General features: G+C 35.3%; 2 protein-coding genes across 9 annotated transcripts; both read left to right on the top strand.

Moving 5' to 3' along the window:
- Window positions 1-320: 320 nt before the first annotated feature.
- On the top strand, window positions 321-11,535 carry LOC128983075 (3'(2'),5'-bisphosphate nucleotidase 1). Of its 8 annotated transcripts, none has more exons than XM_054402229.1 (6): window positions 321-411; window positions 3,263-3,418; window positions 5,133-5,342; window positions 5,709-5,757; window positions 7,393-7,682; window positions 11,149-11,535. In XM_054402229.1, exons 2-6 carry the CDS (start codon window positions 3,299-3,301, stop codon window positions 11,404-11,406), a joined length of 927 nt encoding a protein of 308 aa, XP_054258204.1. In that variant the 5' UTR covers window positions 321-411; window positions 3,263-3,298; the 3' UTR covers window positions 11,407-11,535. The 8 variants fall into 8 exon arrangements, with proteins under 8 accessions (XP_054258204.1, XP_054258203.1, XP_054258201.1 ...); XM_054402228.1 differs by having other exon boundaries at window positions 340-606; window positions 3,247-3,418; XM_054402226.1 differs by having other exon boundaries at window positions 340-675.
- Window positions 11,536-12,347: 812 nt separating this feature from the next.
- On the top strand, window positions 12,348-16,627 carry LOC128993804 (uncharacterized). The gene is made up of 5 exons (XM_054417866.1): window positions 12,348-12,445; window positions 14,177-14,697; window positions 15,171-15,304; window positions 15,617-15,766; window positions 16,574-16,627. Exons 1-5 carry the CDS (start codon window positions 12,348-12,350, stop codon window positions 16,604-16,606), a joined length of 936 nt encoding a protein of 311 aa, XP_054273841.1. The 3' UTR covers window positions 16,607-16,627.
- The last annotated feature ends 1,151 nt before the right edge of the window (window positions 16,628-17,778 follow it).

The raw sequence follows: 17,778 nt of genomic DNA, 5'->3' as shown, positions 1-17,778 counted from the left end.
TTCCGAAATCCCGCAGTGGGCGCAACGTGTGAGCCGGGAAAAGGGACTCGACTATCCTCTCCATAGTGGCCCCATCCATGACGGAAGGTGGAGAGCGGGTGCCAAGTTTCTTGGTTACCAGTTTGTAACCCAAGCCCCACGGATTGGAATCGATATCGTCCCTTAATGTCTCCCAGCAACTACGTTTACTCGGTTGTCGATCATATGGAACCTCCCGATATAGTAAGGACTCTAGAGGTTTCGCTGGCAGCTGGCGATATTTACCAACAGCTCCAGCTGAGCGACTCGACTAGCGTAGCGGCTGCTAGAAAACAGCCGATAGCCGTGTGCCGTGTGACGTTTCGACGTTTGTCATTGTCACTTCACTTTCACTTTGTTTTGTCTTTGTCAGTTTTGTGACCCGGCTTTACGGTTCGTTTGATTTGATTCACAAATCACATAAAAATATTATTTGATTTTTTATTGTTTTCGTTGGTTACTTGGTTAGATAGACGGGAAAGTTATTTTATAACCAAACTTGGTTGAACATGAACAATACGACAAGAAGTCAAGTGTGAGAACTAAAAAAGAGTTTCAGTGCGAACGAATATAAAAGAATAAAATATTGTTAGTAGTTATTGCTTGATAAATGCTAGTGCTATAAGCTACACTTGTCTGTGGTGCGACATAGTTTGAGTAGGCCTAACTTACTGTTCATTATTTTTTTTATAAATTCATAGCCTAGGGCTTACGTTTTTTACTAAGTTAGTGTCAGATTGATACAAAGTTGGGTAATACCATTGACTATAACAGGTTGATCCAGTCGGAAGAAAGGGGTAGCGGATTTTTATCCCCCTGGGCAAACGTGACGTCACAAACCAGGGGGTAAAATTCCGGCCGCGAACTTTTGGGTTTCGCGACATCAGCTCGATGGATGAAATGCGGAATTAAACATATATTTTCATGGTTGTGAATTTAATAAGAACACATCAAATTATAAAAACCTAGAATGTACGGCCCAGATTTTTACCCCCGGAATTTTACCCCCTGGCCAGATATAGCCTATAAATTAGTGAGGATGATTAATTATCTTCATTCAGTTTTAATTTAATAGTAAACATTTTATTATTAAGTAGCCTAAGTTATCTTAATTTATTTGTAACATTAACTTATTGAACAGCTTTTTGATTTTAATTTTGAGATTCGAGTATCAGGATTCGATCTTTGAAGCCAACTGTTGGTTAATATGATCAAAATAAAACAGCGAATTCTGTTTACTTAGTTGAGATTACAAAATAAATAAAGATAGGCTACTAAATAATGAAATGTGTTTACAATTAACTAAAAACAGAAATAAGAAAATCAATCATTCAATTTCTAAAATCGGCCAGGGGGTAAAATTCCAGGGGGTAAAAATCCGGGGGTAAAATTCCGGGGGTAAAAATCCGGCCCGTACATCTTTAGTTGTCTAAACGCTAGTTACCGTATATGGACAGGGGGTAAAATTCCGGTTTTCATCGCTAATCTAATTAACCACGCTCTGACTATTTTCATTAGACTTCCAAATCCGCGGGGGTAAAATTCCGGCCGCAAACAAACTTTTGGCCGCTCAGGTTACTACGTCATAGTGACGTCAGCTTTGCCCAGGGGGTAAAATTCCAGGGGGATAAAATTCCGGCGACCCGGAAGAAATCGCGTAGCTTGAGTGGTACTGATAAGTGAACTGTTAGACGGATAAAAGCCATTAAGGGGGAAGTCCAGTGGATGGGAAACCCTGACCTAGAGGCACTGCTTTCACTTTTCATTGTACTTCTTAATACAGCAGGTTTTCCTGATTACACTTAGCACATTGTCAGACGGCCAAAAGGAAAGAGTAAGATTATTTCTTACGTAATAATGGTATTTTTCATTTTTAAACTTTGAAACGCGATTTCTTCCGACTGGATCAACCTTTTGAAGTCCGGTTTGCGGCATTGTTTTCAGTTGAAGTAGACCTTTAAAATGATGTACAACTCAACATAGGCTGTCATTAAAGATTTTCTTCTGACCCCCGACGGGCCGTCCCTCAAAGGTGATATCCGACCACCATGTACACAGAAAAGTAGCTTACAATTTCCAGTAACGGTATACCAAATGTGCTTGTGATATCGTTTGTCGTTTAAAAGTTATAAAGTCGTCCTAAGACTTAATGGTCACCCTGTATGTGTGTTGCGATAACTCGAGCAAAAATGATCCGATTAGGATGAAATTTGGTACAAACGTGTAAACCTACGTTTATTCGAACGAGTTCGCGAACCAGCATAATCGGACCATGGGAACGGGGGTTTTATGGGGTAAAAATTGGGGTTTCCCACTTTTGACCCTCAAAACAAAAAATTTGCAATTTCTTTTTAAACTGTTTTGTAGAGCTTAAAGAAATAAATAATTTATTATATTGAAGCGCTGTTGTATGCCTAACGCTCACGGAGAAAATTCAAAAATAATATAATTTAAAATTCCCATGTTATTCTTATGGAGAAATTGAAAAATGTTGTAGCCTAGTTTACTTGTTTATGGATATATAGTGATAACATTTGGCAAATTTAGCAGCCCGTAGCAGCAAACCTAAGCACTCGTTACTAATGTTATTTAAGTTGGGAATAGATATGTCTTATGGAAATATTTTAGTAACAATGTAATCAGACAAGTTGAAATTCGCTTAGTCTGCAGGTTTGCTGCGGCGGGGGTATTTAGGCTATGTAACTTAATTATATTTTCCATGTAATAAATATTAAAAACGCTATCATTGAAAAATCTACAGTGTGATAGGTCATATACTTGTATGATGTTTTACAGTGTGGGATACTAGTTGCGGGTGTTAGTCAGTTAGGTTTGAACCAATTTACCATATTAAGGGAAATTTTTATGTGAGTTGTGTTTCAATAAAATGGGAGATGGTTGTCAAACTGACTAGAGATGTCGCCTAGACTTCCAACCTCAACAGAAAACCATGGCAGTGTTAAATACGCTGACAACAAAGCTTTAATTTTAATTTCTGTCTTGATGGTAACTAAAGAGCTCCTGTAGCAGTTAAACACCTTTCAAAAATGTGTACGGTCTTCTGCTAACTAGGCTACATAGGCCTAAGCCACTTGGTTACATTTGTACATTTTTTGCGTATTTCACTTTATTTCTCGAGAGAACAGTAAAATCAATAGGTTTTTGTTGATAATTAATTCAAAGTTATGTAATACTTACCATGGCCTAATAAAAATATATTATTTTTAGATTTGGACTTTTTCAGTTTTTCAAGAATAGCATAGAAGAAGGTGAATAGGTGATGGCTCAAAGTGCACATCTTCTGTTGCGTCTGGTGGCTTCTTCTGTAACTGCAGCTAACTCTGCGGGAAAGATAGTTAGAGATGTAATGAAAAAAGGAGATTTAGGAATTGTTGATAAAGTGAGTTTACTTTAATTATTATGTATCTTTTGAACAAGTTGCTGTTTTTTTTTTCATGTTTGGATAAGAAAACTCTAAAAACAAGGTCAAAACTGAATTAATATAACAAATAGTGGTAGGTCTAAACCGCAGTTGCTAAAAAACACATGTTTTTTAGTGTTGCGTGTGCGTGATGTATTTAGGACGCTAAATGGTAGCAAGACCAATGTTTGGACCCTCCCCTTATAAAAATGCCAAAATACACCAAATTAAATGTGTAAAAACATAGTTTATTGGCATTATATACAGTATGTTGATAATCAGTGGAAAAATTATAAACTGTAATATAAATCAAATTTTGAATGCCCACTTGGTTAAAACATCCGTCATAATTCAATCAGACCACAAAAAATAAATATATTCCGGGTACTAGGGAACATTACAAAAATTGTCCTACTATAAAAACCTTGCAGACTGAGCAAATTTCCATTTGCCAAAACTGTTTTTTACTTAGATATTTCCCCAAACTAGTCACATGTATTATCTAATTTAGTAATATCAGGTTCAAGAAGTACTCAGGGTTGCAGCTACAAGGAATGCTATAAACTTAAAGTGTTTTTTAAGGGTTTCCAAATGCTAGTTGCTTATCTTTCGAAATAAATTAAGTTGACAAATTTGATCAAAATATACACATGGGTATCCATCTAGCTTTTCCGTATGGGGGTTATAGGATAATCCCCAGTAAACCACATCCTCTCCCAGTAAATGTTTAAAATTTAGTTACAAAGTAGTTGATTTTACACATGTTTGTACCAAAATTTGCTTTGTAAATTTAAATTGTTTGTTTTTGCATTGTTTTTAAAATATAAAAAAATAATTGAAAACTGCTGTGGTTACTGATACCCCAAGGGTTGTGTTGGGATTCCCCAGTTCACAATGGGTCAATTAGTCTCTATCTCTAGCCTCTTACTTCCTTCTTGTCAGTCTCCTTAGGTTCTTTCCCATTTGTCCCACCATCTCCGCTTTGGTCTTCTGCCTTCTGGTTAACTTCAAACACTAGTCTAGGAGGGCTATCCAGAAAGTTAAGAACGTTTCGTTCTGACCCCGCTAGGCGTGCGCCAATCTCGTACATTTTGGCACAAAACCCGCCGAGGCTTTCACTTTGTTTTCCTCAAGTTTCGTGGACTTGTTGTTTGAAATTGTCACACAACAAAGCGAAAGCTGTGTTATCGTTAAGCAGCGGTTTTTGCTAATTTTTTCATAAACTTTAGCCACCAGTTCCATCAGTCATAATGCTCAGGCGTCCTCCGTTCGATTCGCCATGACTCATTAGCGTCAGTTCGGCCATTTTTAAACTGAATGCACCATTTTCCACAGAACTTTCATTCATTACGTTGTTACCTTAAACATCACACACTTGGCGATAAATGTCTATCGGTTTTAAGCTTTTTGCCAACAAAAACCGTATCAATGACCGCACCTGACAACTGGCGGGATTTTCAATCCCAGCGCGCGTCTTAAGTTGAAATTGTGAAAAAACGGGCAGCGCGAGAATGATCCTGTTGTCACGGCTAGATGCCGACCGAGTTTCCGAGTGCATACACACCAAAATGTATGAGATCCGCACGCGCCTAGTAGCGTCAGAACGAAACGTTCCTTACTTTCTGGATAGCCCTCGTAAGACAAAAAGTCTACTTGTAATTTTCAAGATCAATGATTAATACCTCATTTTCAGGGTAAGAATGATCTTCAGACAGAGGCGGACAGGTCGGCCCAGCAGTGTATCGTGGGGTCACTGTCACGACTGTTTCCCTCAGTCAACATCATCGGTGAGGAAGGAGCTCCTACGTGTCCGTGCCCGGAGGAGTGGCTAGTGACTGCCAGTGACCCGGAGGTCCTTGCGCTAGCCTGTCCTGATCAGTACCATGACCTGGCAGAGTCTGATGTTAGTCATCTCAGTTAACAATTAACATTTTACTTTTTATACATCATCAATGTTACAGAGCTAAAACCAGCTAAAATAAAAACTGCCAAGGAGTTGTAAATGAATTCCTATTCTTTATATTTGAGAGGATATACAGCTTTTCATTAACAAAAGTATAGCTTGTTATCCAACAAATGACAATACAATAGCAGCAATTTTAAAGTTTCAAGAACTATGTTCTAAAAATCACTAAATAATAAAAATTTCCTTAATCTTTTATTTAATTTTTTTTAATACTCTTAGCTATTGGACTTTTTGTTTGGATTTACTACTATATCAAACAGCTTCTATTTTTATTGATTTTAACTTTTTGTTTTTTGTGTTCAGGTCACTGTGTGGGTTGATCCTTTAGATGGCACTTCGGAGTATACACAAGGTGCGTAAGTCTTTAAGGTATCGATAAGGTCAAATTATTGATTAATATTGATTCTTCAACACAATGCCAATACTGTCAGGCTAAGACTAACAATCATAGTAAGTATTCCTAATGTTTTGTCTAGTTTTACTGACTTACTATTGTTAGGGTTATTAATAAAAACACAATGGTTGGATGATATGGAAAATTAAATTGTCTTTAACAGTGATAACACACAAGGCGAGGACATTACAATAACCAACAACTGACTCTGGACATAGAATAGAATAGATCTTTTACTTGAAGAAGAAGTCATATAAGATACATAGACACTTGATTACAGTATAGCCTATGGACTAAGGCGTGTACTATATAACAAGAATATAAATTACTCTCTAACAACTATGATGTCTGAGAAAATGTTTTATCTTGCAAGTAATTATGTAAAAAATTGAGTTGGTTTATTAGGAACATTTATTTGAATGTTACATAGTAAAAACTTGAACTGGACCTCAAACTTTAACTGAAATATAAACATTGTTATCAATTTTTATTTTACAAAAAAGAGGTTGGCGGCCTCTTTTAACCTTGTATTTGCCCATCTACATAGGCTACAGACCTGTGCTTGGAACGTATACAGCAAAGCCGGTACAGTACAAGGGTGAAGTGTAATGATAAAATGTAGTATCAGGTACCAGGACATCCTTAACCACACACCTTTGTTTCTGGTTAGTGGTTGGCTGGACATAGTTGCCAGATTGGTGTATTAATTGTGTTGCACCTTAAGTTACGCATGTTGTTAGTTTTTATTTACCCTTTCTGTGTTTGTGTCTACCAAAACAATTCTTTCATAAGACATTAAAAAAGACTAGGCATAATTAACCCTTTTAGTGCCACAGCTTCGCTCATAGCGACGTGATGTGTTTGTTTATGAATAAATTAAAATTGCTCATTGTCGCTGACGGTTACTCTCAGTATATTATATATTACTCAAACACAAAACAACATACCGGTACTGGCTTTAAAAACACTTTGTTTTGATCCAAAAGCTTCCGGCTATCAGTTTTGTAGCAATTTTGTTGCCTTTGGTCAATTAGCAGACACCATTGTCGCCGTTTTTGTCATAGATGAAATCTGATATCGTATGTTTAATATTTGTTCGCTATTTATTGGTTATACTTATTTTCTAATGTTATTGTGTATTTCAGTTTTTGTTTTTGTTTTTATACTTTGTCAACGGTTATTTATTAGTACTGTAATAACAATGTTTACTGAAAATAAACTAAAACATAATTGAATTCATGTTGAGGATCTAGACATCAATTCTGATCTTCATTTTCTGCTCTTTCTGACTGTTTTGTTGAATAAAAATAATAAAATTGTTCGAATAAGTTCAAGTAAGTCAAAGTAACAAAAACTTCCAAAATATTTTTTTCTAATTTTTTTTCTTGTCCCCAATTTATTTTGAAATTTGTTGATATCTTATACTATTTTATATAAACTACTGCATTTTCCTTTGAAATTTGTTCGGCAATTTATACATAAGAAATAGGTAAGACACTGTGGCACCAAATAATTTATGGAGTTGAAATTGTTGAAGTAATAAGGAACGGTTTTTTAATTTGGATCCTTTGTAAATTCATAATACTTTTATAGGTTTGCTGGACCACGTGACTGTCCTTATCGGAATTGCAGTAAAAGAACGAGCCGTAGCAGGTGTCATCCACCAGCCATTCTATAACTACAAGAATACTGGACAGGGACAGATGGGACGAACTGTCTGGGGTATAGATGGAGTTGGAGTGGGGGGATTCGACCCCAAGAGTCCTCCAGAGGGAAAACGCATCATCACAACCACAAGATCTCACACAACTCCTCAAGTACAAGCAGCTCTCGACGCCCTCAAACCTGACGAGATACTCAGGGTGGGAGGGGCTGGCCACAAGGTGAATACAAGTTGTATTAATGGTCAAAGATACAATACACACTTAAATATCACACCACTACGGTTCAAAAGTTATTGTAACTTATGTTATTTTCCCATCAAAAACCATAAAATAATTCTATACCATAAAAAGAAGAAATCAGATTTAAAAAAAGCCAGTTTTGATTGAAATTGTACTGTTATGGTCCTTATAATTCTAAACAAAATAGTGCAACCACGTGTAAAATTCTTGTAAAAAATAAGGTTCAAAAGTTAATGCAATTTTTGAGATTTTTCCTATTAAAAAAATCATAATTACTCTCATCGCTTACCCTTGATAACGGTTGACAAGCTAATGGGAGAAAGTATGTGTCAGATTGCAGATACTGTTTATTTAACATCGGCCTTATGGGTTGCCAAGTAACCATGTTAGTTGAACAAAAAACAAGAAAAAAGTAAACAAAAGACCTGTAACATGTGTTTATAACAAGCCATCCACAGTATACTAGCAAATAAAAAAATACAGTGCAAAGGGGAAGATAACTCGTAATAGGGGTACAATGGAAATAAACTATACCAAGCCATGGTTCAATCCCCTATTAAGAAATAAATCTGACAATTTTAACGGAATATTTTAGTATAAATCCAGCCAGGTAAATGGAAATTTACTTATCTGCAGCTTTGCTGCAGCAGTCCAAATGCAAAATTTGGTAATGTTTTTGCTTAGCTTTTTACACATAATTGCTTCATAGATAACAGGTGAGGAGGCAATTGATTAAGGCTAGGTATGCTGAGACGAATGAGACGCAACGCACGCAACCCAAGTTTTTCGGCGAAAGCCACGCAGCACACAATTTTTGACTGGCGCATGTTGAGATGCAGCACATGCCTACGTAGTCGCCAAGATCGACAATAGTAGCAACTCCGATGAGGAAATAGATTTTTTACCATATTCAAATGATACCTTTAAAGCACTTTAGTGACATGTTCATAGATAATTGTGAAATAAACTTGCTATATTTAATCAAAATATAGGCCTATCCATAAACAACGTCAAGATTCAAGAATACACACTTTTTAAAATCACATTTAGTTTCTAAAACAATCATAAAATACAGGGTGTTCCATAAAATTAAAATATATTTAAGTCAGGGCTGATTTACCGAATAGGCACAGTAGGCATGTGCCTAGGGTGTGAGGCAGTTGATTTTTTTAAGAAAGTGCCAACAAATTGGAAAATAAAAAAAATTTGATTGTATTTGTATGCAATTGCGGTAAAATTCTGATCATCCCTTGTTGAGATATTATCTTCTCTCGCGGTCACGGAAACGTCACTATTGTAATGCACGATCGCGGTAAATTGAAAGTTCCCGGTATTAATACAAAATTGACGCATAATTCCCGGTTTAAAAATGATTCGATCATAATTCCCAGTCGGTGGACACCCTACTCTGTATATATTGCAAAGGGGCACTACTATTAGTTGTGCTAGAGGACTGGCAGGGTGAAAAACTGGCCTGATTTAAGTTGTCCGTATTTTTTAATATTTCATATTTTCAATTTCCAAAAATAAAAAAACTTAATAATTAAACGGTAGGGTCCCATAAGAAGTTAACTCTTTCTCATAACAATTAGGTTATCCATAGGTTCACTCTATGTATCATTTTGTAGGGCCTTATAAACAAATAACTTATTGTATCTTGAATTTTGTTTTTGTACTTGTCACGAAAAATTTAAAAAATTGTAAATTCAAAATCTTATGCTATTATGGAGAATAAGTAGACTGTTGTAGTTTGCTTGTTTATGGACTCAAACTTGGCAGATTTATTTATTTTATACTAAAATAAATATTTTTTTTAAATTATAAAGCTCCGTTCCGATAGTCCTATCATGCCATTTCGCTACTGCATGGTTTACATCATACAACACAGATACCATTACCATTACCATTACCAACTGGCGATCGTTGACCAGATGTCTGGATTGATCTTGTCAAATAAAATTTACTTTTAAGAATTAATAAACTAATATTTACAGTATTTACACTCCATGGCGGCCGGATTCATACTCAAAAGTCCATTGTAGTAGTAAAGTATTCCTCAATGGAATAAAAACACTTCCTACTCAGCCATTGTTTTAGCTTAACTTTAAAAGGTTCAAGAAGGAGTTCTTTAATGTGAAGGGGCAGTCTATTGTAGAGCTTGTGTGCCAACACCGGAAAGCAGTCCTTGGTCTTTGATAGCCTACACCTCGGGACATCCACATTCCTTGCAGAGCGCAGGTTGTAATTGTGGAATTGGTCTCGTGTAATATGAGGGAGCCTAGGGTCAGTTTTCAAGAGAAGGAGGCAGTCTAGAATGTATTGGCTATGTATCGTGAGAATGCCAAGCTGTTGAAAAAGTGGTCTGGCATGATCTCGTCTACCACTCGAAGATAAAATTCTAACAGCAGTCTTCTGCATAATCAGAGCTCTAGTAGTGTTCGGAGCATGGCCCCATAAGACCAAGCCATAGCTTAAATGGCAATGAAACAAACCAAAGTAGGCTAGTTTAAGATAGTCAGACGTCACCTGGGATTTTAGTTTTCTTAAAAGACAATTAACTCGAGATAATTTTTTGCAAATTTCATCAATATGCTGGTTCCAGGTAAGTTTCTCATCAATGGTAACACCTAACAGTTTGACTGCACTCACACTAGGCCCATCCAACCTGGCTTCAGGGCGGGTCCACAAGCTGCAGAGCAGCTGCTGAGTTTTCCCCTCATTTAACTGCAGTCCGTTTAGCCTAAACCACTCCTTAGCCTCTCCTAGGCAGAAATTCGACCCCGTTGTTAAATTGGCCATGTTACTACCACGATTAATAATGGTAGTGTCATCTGCATATAATAGGGCATCATAGCTCTCTAGGTTGAAATCATTGATTAAGATGATAAAGAGGCTAGGTCCAAGGGTTGAGCCTTGCGGAACTCTGCTCGTAATCGCTGCCACCCCAGATTTTGCACCTTGAATTGATACCACCTGCTGGCGGCCACTGAAGTAGGACGTAAACATCCGTTGAACAGCCCCCCCAGACCCGTACAAGGAGAGTTTCCTTAGAAGCAATTCATGCGATACGCAGTCGAATGCTTTAGATAAGTCCAATAGTGTTAACAGTACGGATTCTTCGGTTTCAAAGGCATTGTGAATAGTCTCAATAAAATAGAGATAATTTGCATTGTAACTCAATCAACGCTTGTTTGTTTGTTGTCGTCTTGCACACGTGTTGTATTGAGTGTGTCTGAAAATCTGTGTCTATGCTACAAACTTGAGACATGCCATGGTTGTCAGTACTGGTGTACACAGCTGGTTGGTTGTCAAGTAGTTAAAAAAAAACTAGAAAGTAACTAAAACAGATGGGACGCTTATTTGGCACAAAAGTTTAAATGTTTTGCTACAAAATTCCACAGGCCCTACATATTTCATTGTTTGAACTAGTACGTGGTTGGTTCAGGTAATGCTTCTGATGGAGGGCAAGGCACATGCCTATGTGTTTGCCAGTCCAGGCTGCAAACGTTGGGACACTTGTGCACCTGAGGCTGTGTTGACTGCAGTCGGGGGAAAACTCACTGATCTCCATGGCCGACTCTACCCCTACGACAAAGACACTCCACCAGTCAACTCTCGAGGGGTGCTGGCCACTGCAAATGCTGATGACCATGAGTGGTACATAAAAAACATTCCTCAAGAGATCCGTCAAACGCTACATTAAACAATTATATTGGATCTGTCTGTAAAGGCAATGGTATTGGGTACTATAAAAATATGGTTTAACTAAAAAAAATTGTTATCTATTGTTGTATTTGTATATTTTAATAAATAAAATCTATTATCTTATCAATTTTGTTGTGCTGACCTCATATATGTGCAAGTATTAGGTTAGGACTGACATTATTATTTTTTGCTACATTAATCCAATTTTCCAACTAAAAAAAAACCAAACAATGTATGGATACGTTCACCATTTACAATAAGGTAACCAAAAGAATTACTTTAAAATTTACTACAGTATTTTATAAAATGTAATTTTTGTATTTAATGTTTTTTTTGTATCTTTATTGGTTAAAGAGCTGTAGGAAAATTAGTGTATTAATGTTTTATTAAATGGTTTTTAAGATACTCACTCCCGCGTGATGTGAGACCTTACATACAGAGGGGTGTGACGGCTGGAACTGAACCTATTAAAGTGTTTGCTGTTGCAAATGTACACATCTAGGTCTCGATTAAAACTAATTAAGTCTAAAAAAATCAAATACTATCCAGATTATTAAACTTGGAAGATTAATAAAGGAAAGAACACAACTGCAAATGTTCTTAGTTATTTTACAATTCCATAGCTCTAATAGTGCTTTGAATGAATAATTTGTTTGAATCAGCATTAATAGCCTTCATACTGCTGGGCTCTTTGACTTCTACAAATGCTTAAAGTGCCTTCCATAATTTAGTTTTAATCGAGACCTAGACGTGTGCATTTGCAACAGCAAACACTTGCGTAACATAAGTAAAAAGTTAGGAAAAGGGTTGAAACCAGAGTTTTTTTAAAGCTCATTTAGCAATTTAAGTGTTATAAAAATTTGAACACTCCACGAAATTCACTTTACCAACAAAGAGGTTGACATGCAGGCCAGGTGCTGGTTGAGATGAGATGCCGTTATGTCACACTTAGTTGGAAGTCGTCCTCTGGAACTAATAACTGTCTCAGTCTGTCACCTGTACTGGAGAGTGTCATATTGTACTAGAAGTCAGCTATTGTAAGTTTATATAATCATTGTAAGCATTTTTTATTCTTTTATCCAAACTTATTTTTTTTATAAAGGAAATTTTTCAGATACAAAAATATATTTAAGGAATATTTTAACATGGTTTTTTTTTTTTTAAATCATATATTTTCAATTTCTGATTCCTACAAAACTCTTGATGATTGTGTTCTCTGGGGGTATACTACCTGTGCTCATTTACATTGTGTGTGATATTACTGTACAGGGCTATATGTAGTATATAAAATATACAGGGTGATCAAGTCAAGGAGGCCACCATTGGGATATCGAAAACGGTAAGAATTAGAGAAAAATTTAAATGTGGCCAAAAAAACCATCCGTTCAAATTCATATATATATATATATATATATATTATATTTGATATTGTTCACGTGTAGGGCTACTGTAATTAATATTAATAAATAATACACCATAGTACCCTTTTAAAATATTTAAAAAAATAATTTAAAAAAATTTTAAAAGGGTACTATGGTGTATTATTTATTAATATACTGTATTTATAAATATATGTGTCCGTTAGCGCGATAACTCGAGCAAAAAAGATCCGATTTTGATTAAATTTGGTACAAACATGTAAACCTACGTTTATTCGAACGAGTTTGCGAACCAGCATGTAAGTAAACTGTTGTAGTTTGCTTGTTTATTAACATATTTTGCAAAAATTTGGAAAATGTTTTTATTTCTTACTAACTATTAACATTTTACATAAAAAACACTTTTACCCTCCCTGTTGCAGCAAACCTAAGTGCGTGTGAAACTGATTCTATTTAAATAGGGAATAAATGTGATATTTTTAAGGAGACATTTTAGTGTAAATCCAATCAGAAAAATGGAAATTCGCTTAGTCTGTAGGTTTGCTGCGGCGGGGGTATTTTAAAATGACCGCCGTTTTTTAAATAATAGAATTAATATTTTTAACGAATTTTATGGTCTTTTGAAATGTGGGTGCAATTTTAAGACTTATTTACTCCTCGCATTTTTGCTATAAACCTACTTGTTTGGGAGCTACATGATGTAAAATGTACACCGAAAGTTATTTTTCCATAGGCTGTAACTCCTAAACGAGTGAGTTTATCGAAAAAATGTCTAGAATAAAAAAGTTTTTTAATTGTATGTTCCATCCGAAAAAATTATAAAATATAGGATGTTCCATACAAAACTTCAAAGTTGGCCGCCATTTGGGAAAATGGCGGCTGAATTTTGAAAAACTAAAATCATATTTTTAACTTCCACAAAAAATTAAGGAATGTGCCCCATTTAAAGTTTTCTCTAATTCTTAGCGTTTCCAAAATCCCAATGGTGGCCTCCTTGAGTTGATCACCCTGTACACTTTTGGAGGAAAGCTTCCCCTTTAATCTCAGTCAATAATGTACTGTATTTATAATTTTTTGTTAAATTAATTTTAATAGGTAGGCTACTTAAACAAGTTAAAAAACAGTTTATATGAGAAATATGTTTTTTTATTCCTGCTCAACAATATGAGATATGTCTGTAAATTATGGTCTCCAAATACTGTAGCTCCTGTCGGCTACTATGAGGATACTAAACCTCTTATACAGCTGGAACAGGCTAGAAATGTAGTGGAGGAAGTAAAAGAACACCGCGCTAGTTTCATTCATGCTCTTTTGGTTACCTCAGGAGGTTGTTGGAAACATAAATATTTGAGCATTAAACAGAAATTTTTGTTTTTATTTTGATTTTAGGTTTTTAGTACAGTTTTTGTTGTACAAAATGATTCAGGCAAGACAGTTTTGCTGTTTGTTATCAGTACTTCTGTTTGGGAATGTGGCTTCTGAATGGATGGAACTGCCAATGATGTCACCCACAAAAATCTTAACCACTCAATCTCCAAACAAAGTCAATATGGCTTCATTTCAAACCGCTACACAAATATCTACTGAAATGCAAGAAATCGTTGATACAACTTCCCCAGAGGATTTTTCAAATGAAACTGGACAAATCAAGATTACAAAAAACAGTTTTAAAATAGTACCAAGTAATGAAAAATATCAAAGTCATGGTGTTGATGGCTTCTCAGATTTTACTAATTACAATAATAAATCTTACACGAGTGATCAGAGCAATATTAGTGATGATATGTTTGTTATTGAGCAAACCATTAAAGAAACTCAACACAATTTTGTTGTAAAGCCTACAAAGGGAAATATAGAAGAAAAGTTAAATAATCTAAAACAGTTAAAACATAAACTACAATCTCAACTAGGTAAGTACTTACTTACATCAGCAGCAATGATCGTATTGGATAAGCTTAAGTACCTGGTGGCCAAACATTCCTGGGAGTTATCTTTCCTCCCTTAGAATGAATCTTGTAAATGTCTACACAAGTGTATAGATTACTCAAATAATATCATTTGTAGTTCCATGGTTTGCTTGAGATTAAATACCAGTTATCTGATTCTACCAGAATGAACTACTACGTCCATATCCACAATCTTTTTTAAAAGTAGTCTCCACATGGGCGTCCATCAAGATATGGGCCATAAGACATTTCCAACAATAATCTGTAAACAATTAACATGTGTTTTATATGGCGAAAGCCTCTATAATACCCTTCCCAAAATTAAGATGACGTTGAATGACTATTCAATACCATTTTACCATTCTATTCTATTCTATTTCATGAGTAAGCTAGTTTACCTTCAAAACCCTCTAGCTAATCAAATCACTTATTTTCAGAATGGAATATTAAAAACCTTTGGATCGACCGCCAGGCCCGTGGCAAGAAACTGATGACGTTTCCCTCTTTGGAAGGAGCATTGATGACAATAGCATTTTTAACTTTTGCAGTCTTCCTTATTAAATTAGTCATGGTGAGTTTCTTTTGTAGTCTGCATGTGAATACCTAGGTCCAGAGTTCCAGAGTTTATATTTACTCTCTTTTTTCAGAGTCCTCAAAAGTCAAAAACTTTTTGGAAATATTGTAAGACCCTAAGTCCTTGTTCGGCCAATCAGGAGGGCCTCATGGGAAAACAATACCAGTATTATTGTTTAGCATATTTAGTTATAGCTTCAATTAGTTTATGTAGAGGAGATGGTTCCAGTTATACTTGTTTGTTACTGCAAATCATAAGTGTGTTGAAATTTCTAAATAAATATAACTCTAAATCCTTTTTGTGTTTCAGCAATTCATTCAAGGGCTCCAAAATGCTGAACAAACAATATTAATGACCTTAGCATCTACTCCAGCACCGGTCCGCCTAAGCCAAAGACCAAAGAGAGCTGCACAAAATCTAGCTGCTGCTCAAATTCTTAAATATATTGATGAATTTAGTGTAAGTTTTATTTTTTATTTACCGTAGGGTCAATAACCTTCATTCGTTTAAACTGTAAAATATTTACTGAGCAGAGCGAAACAAAACTCTTTCGTATAGCTTCAAGACAAACTTTCTTACATCATCACGCAATAAGAGCTGAACATATTTCAGACAAACTTATAAAGGTGGTTTCGACTATTAATGAAAAGGTTTGTGAAGAAACAAATTTCAATAATGCCTATAAAAAACTAGCTTAAATTTTTTTAGGTTTAACTTTTAGCTTGTGGGTTTCCATGATAGTTACGAAATACAGTAGACTCCCTCTTATCCAGACTCCTCGAGACTGAGGTCAGTCCGGATAACGTTTTTTTCCGGTTAAACTGACGTCCCCAAAAACTTGTTAAAACAGACCGTTAAGATGCATACTGTATGCAGTATTTGACTTAAATTTAGGATAGCATTGTATTTGGACACATGATCACTGGTCTCAAATCTTTCCCACGAGAACAGTCGTTTCAGTACCGCCCACTTCCTGCCGATCTAGTCTGGTTAAACCGATGTGCTGATAAAAATTTTCCGGTTAAAGAGATGTCATTTTCGCCGAGTGTATTCCGGTTAAACCGATGTCCGGTTAAAAGGTGTCCAGATAAGAGGGAGTCTACTGTAACAGCAAAAATTTAAACAAAAGAATCATAGCATATGATTATAAACAAGGCGATGTACAACTTAAATACAGTGTGCTAAATAAATACCCTGCCGCAGCAAACCTGCAGACTAAGCGATTTCAACTTGTCTGATTATATTTTTTTTGTTTCTATGTTGCAGATTAAACATCGATTTGATTGTGATTTCCAATAAATCATAAAAAATTAATATGGAATAAGTTATGTTTTATCAACTCAAATTGAAGGTAATATAATGATATTGTAATTTAACACTTTTGTGTATTTAATAAAACACATTAATACCATTAACAGACTTTTAATTTGCATCAACCAAAAGAAAAGTAACTACACTGTAAAAAATGTATATAATCTCTATATAAATACATCCCATTTAATTTGCAAACAGTTAAACAAAAGGTTATGATTTCTTGAACTGTAGGCTACTTAAAATCTATACAATAAACTATACAATAAGTTTTTTGCTCTGTAATATCCCTTTTTCAAAGGTCCTACTTAACCTATTTTCAAGATTGAGGTGTCATCTTAAAGCTCATGATCCAGCGCACCTGCTAATGGTAGCGGAAAAGGTAATTTCTTGAAAAGCTTCACGCCCTGTACGTTTTAATTATTTATAAAGTTCACTGTCAAATATCCAGGGTTGCTGACCAACTTTATTTTTAAAGGTTTTAATAGAAGTGTACTACATCAGTTGAATGTTTAAGCACAGTCAGATTGTAAAGACAGACAAAACAGTTTATGAAAATGGATTTTATATGGTACTACTTTTTGATCAATGCATGCTTTGATTGAGGTAGGTAAATAACTCTTCAGTCTTTATAGTGTGGATCAACATAGATCTTTTAAAGTTAAAAGGCTATTGCATTATTATTTTTACCTTAAGTTTCAAACTCTATTAAAACTAGCTGTTACGGGCTTCACCCCGTTTGACTTCATAAGTATTAATAAAACTATTGATTGGTTAAGTTAAGCTGAAATAAAAAAAACAAAATACAGTAATACAAACAAATAAATACAGCTGAGGTATTTTTAACATTAGGTATATGGAAAGTTCCGACGGTTAGAACGGAACAGAGGGTTAGACGGATAGAAAGGAATTACAAACCTTAAAGGGCAATTTATGAAATAATGCATCGTTTTGCGCAAGGTTTCTCGTTATGACAAACATTTTAAGTACCTATATGGTTAAGGGGGGTGTGACTTTTAGTTTTCTCAAAAGTTCATGGATGCTTTGGGATTTATATAATGGATGTGCAATTTGGGCATGGATAACCTCATATACTTAATTGTATTAATCTCCTATGTACCTACTTTCTTTTGTTGAAAATCTTCCTGTAAGGCACACAC

Source organism: Macrosteles quadrilineatus, unplaced genomic scaffold, assembly GCF_028750875.1.
Source record: "Macrosteles quadrilineatus isolate MER2022 unplaced genomic scaffold, UCM_ALF_1.0 Scaffold_1__1_contigs__length_201487025, whole genome shotgun sequence".
Taxonomy (NCBI): Eukaryota; Metazoa; Arthropoda; class Insecta; order Hemiptera; family Cicadellidae; genus Macrosteles; species Macrosteles quadrilineatus.
The sequence above is the reverse complement of the archived record's forward strand: the minus strand, read 5'-3'. Positions and strand labels throughout refer to the sequence as shown.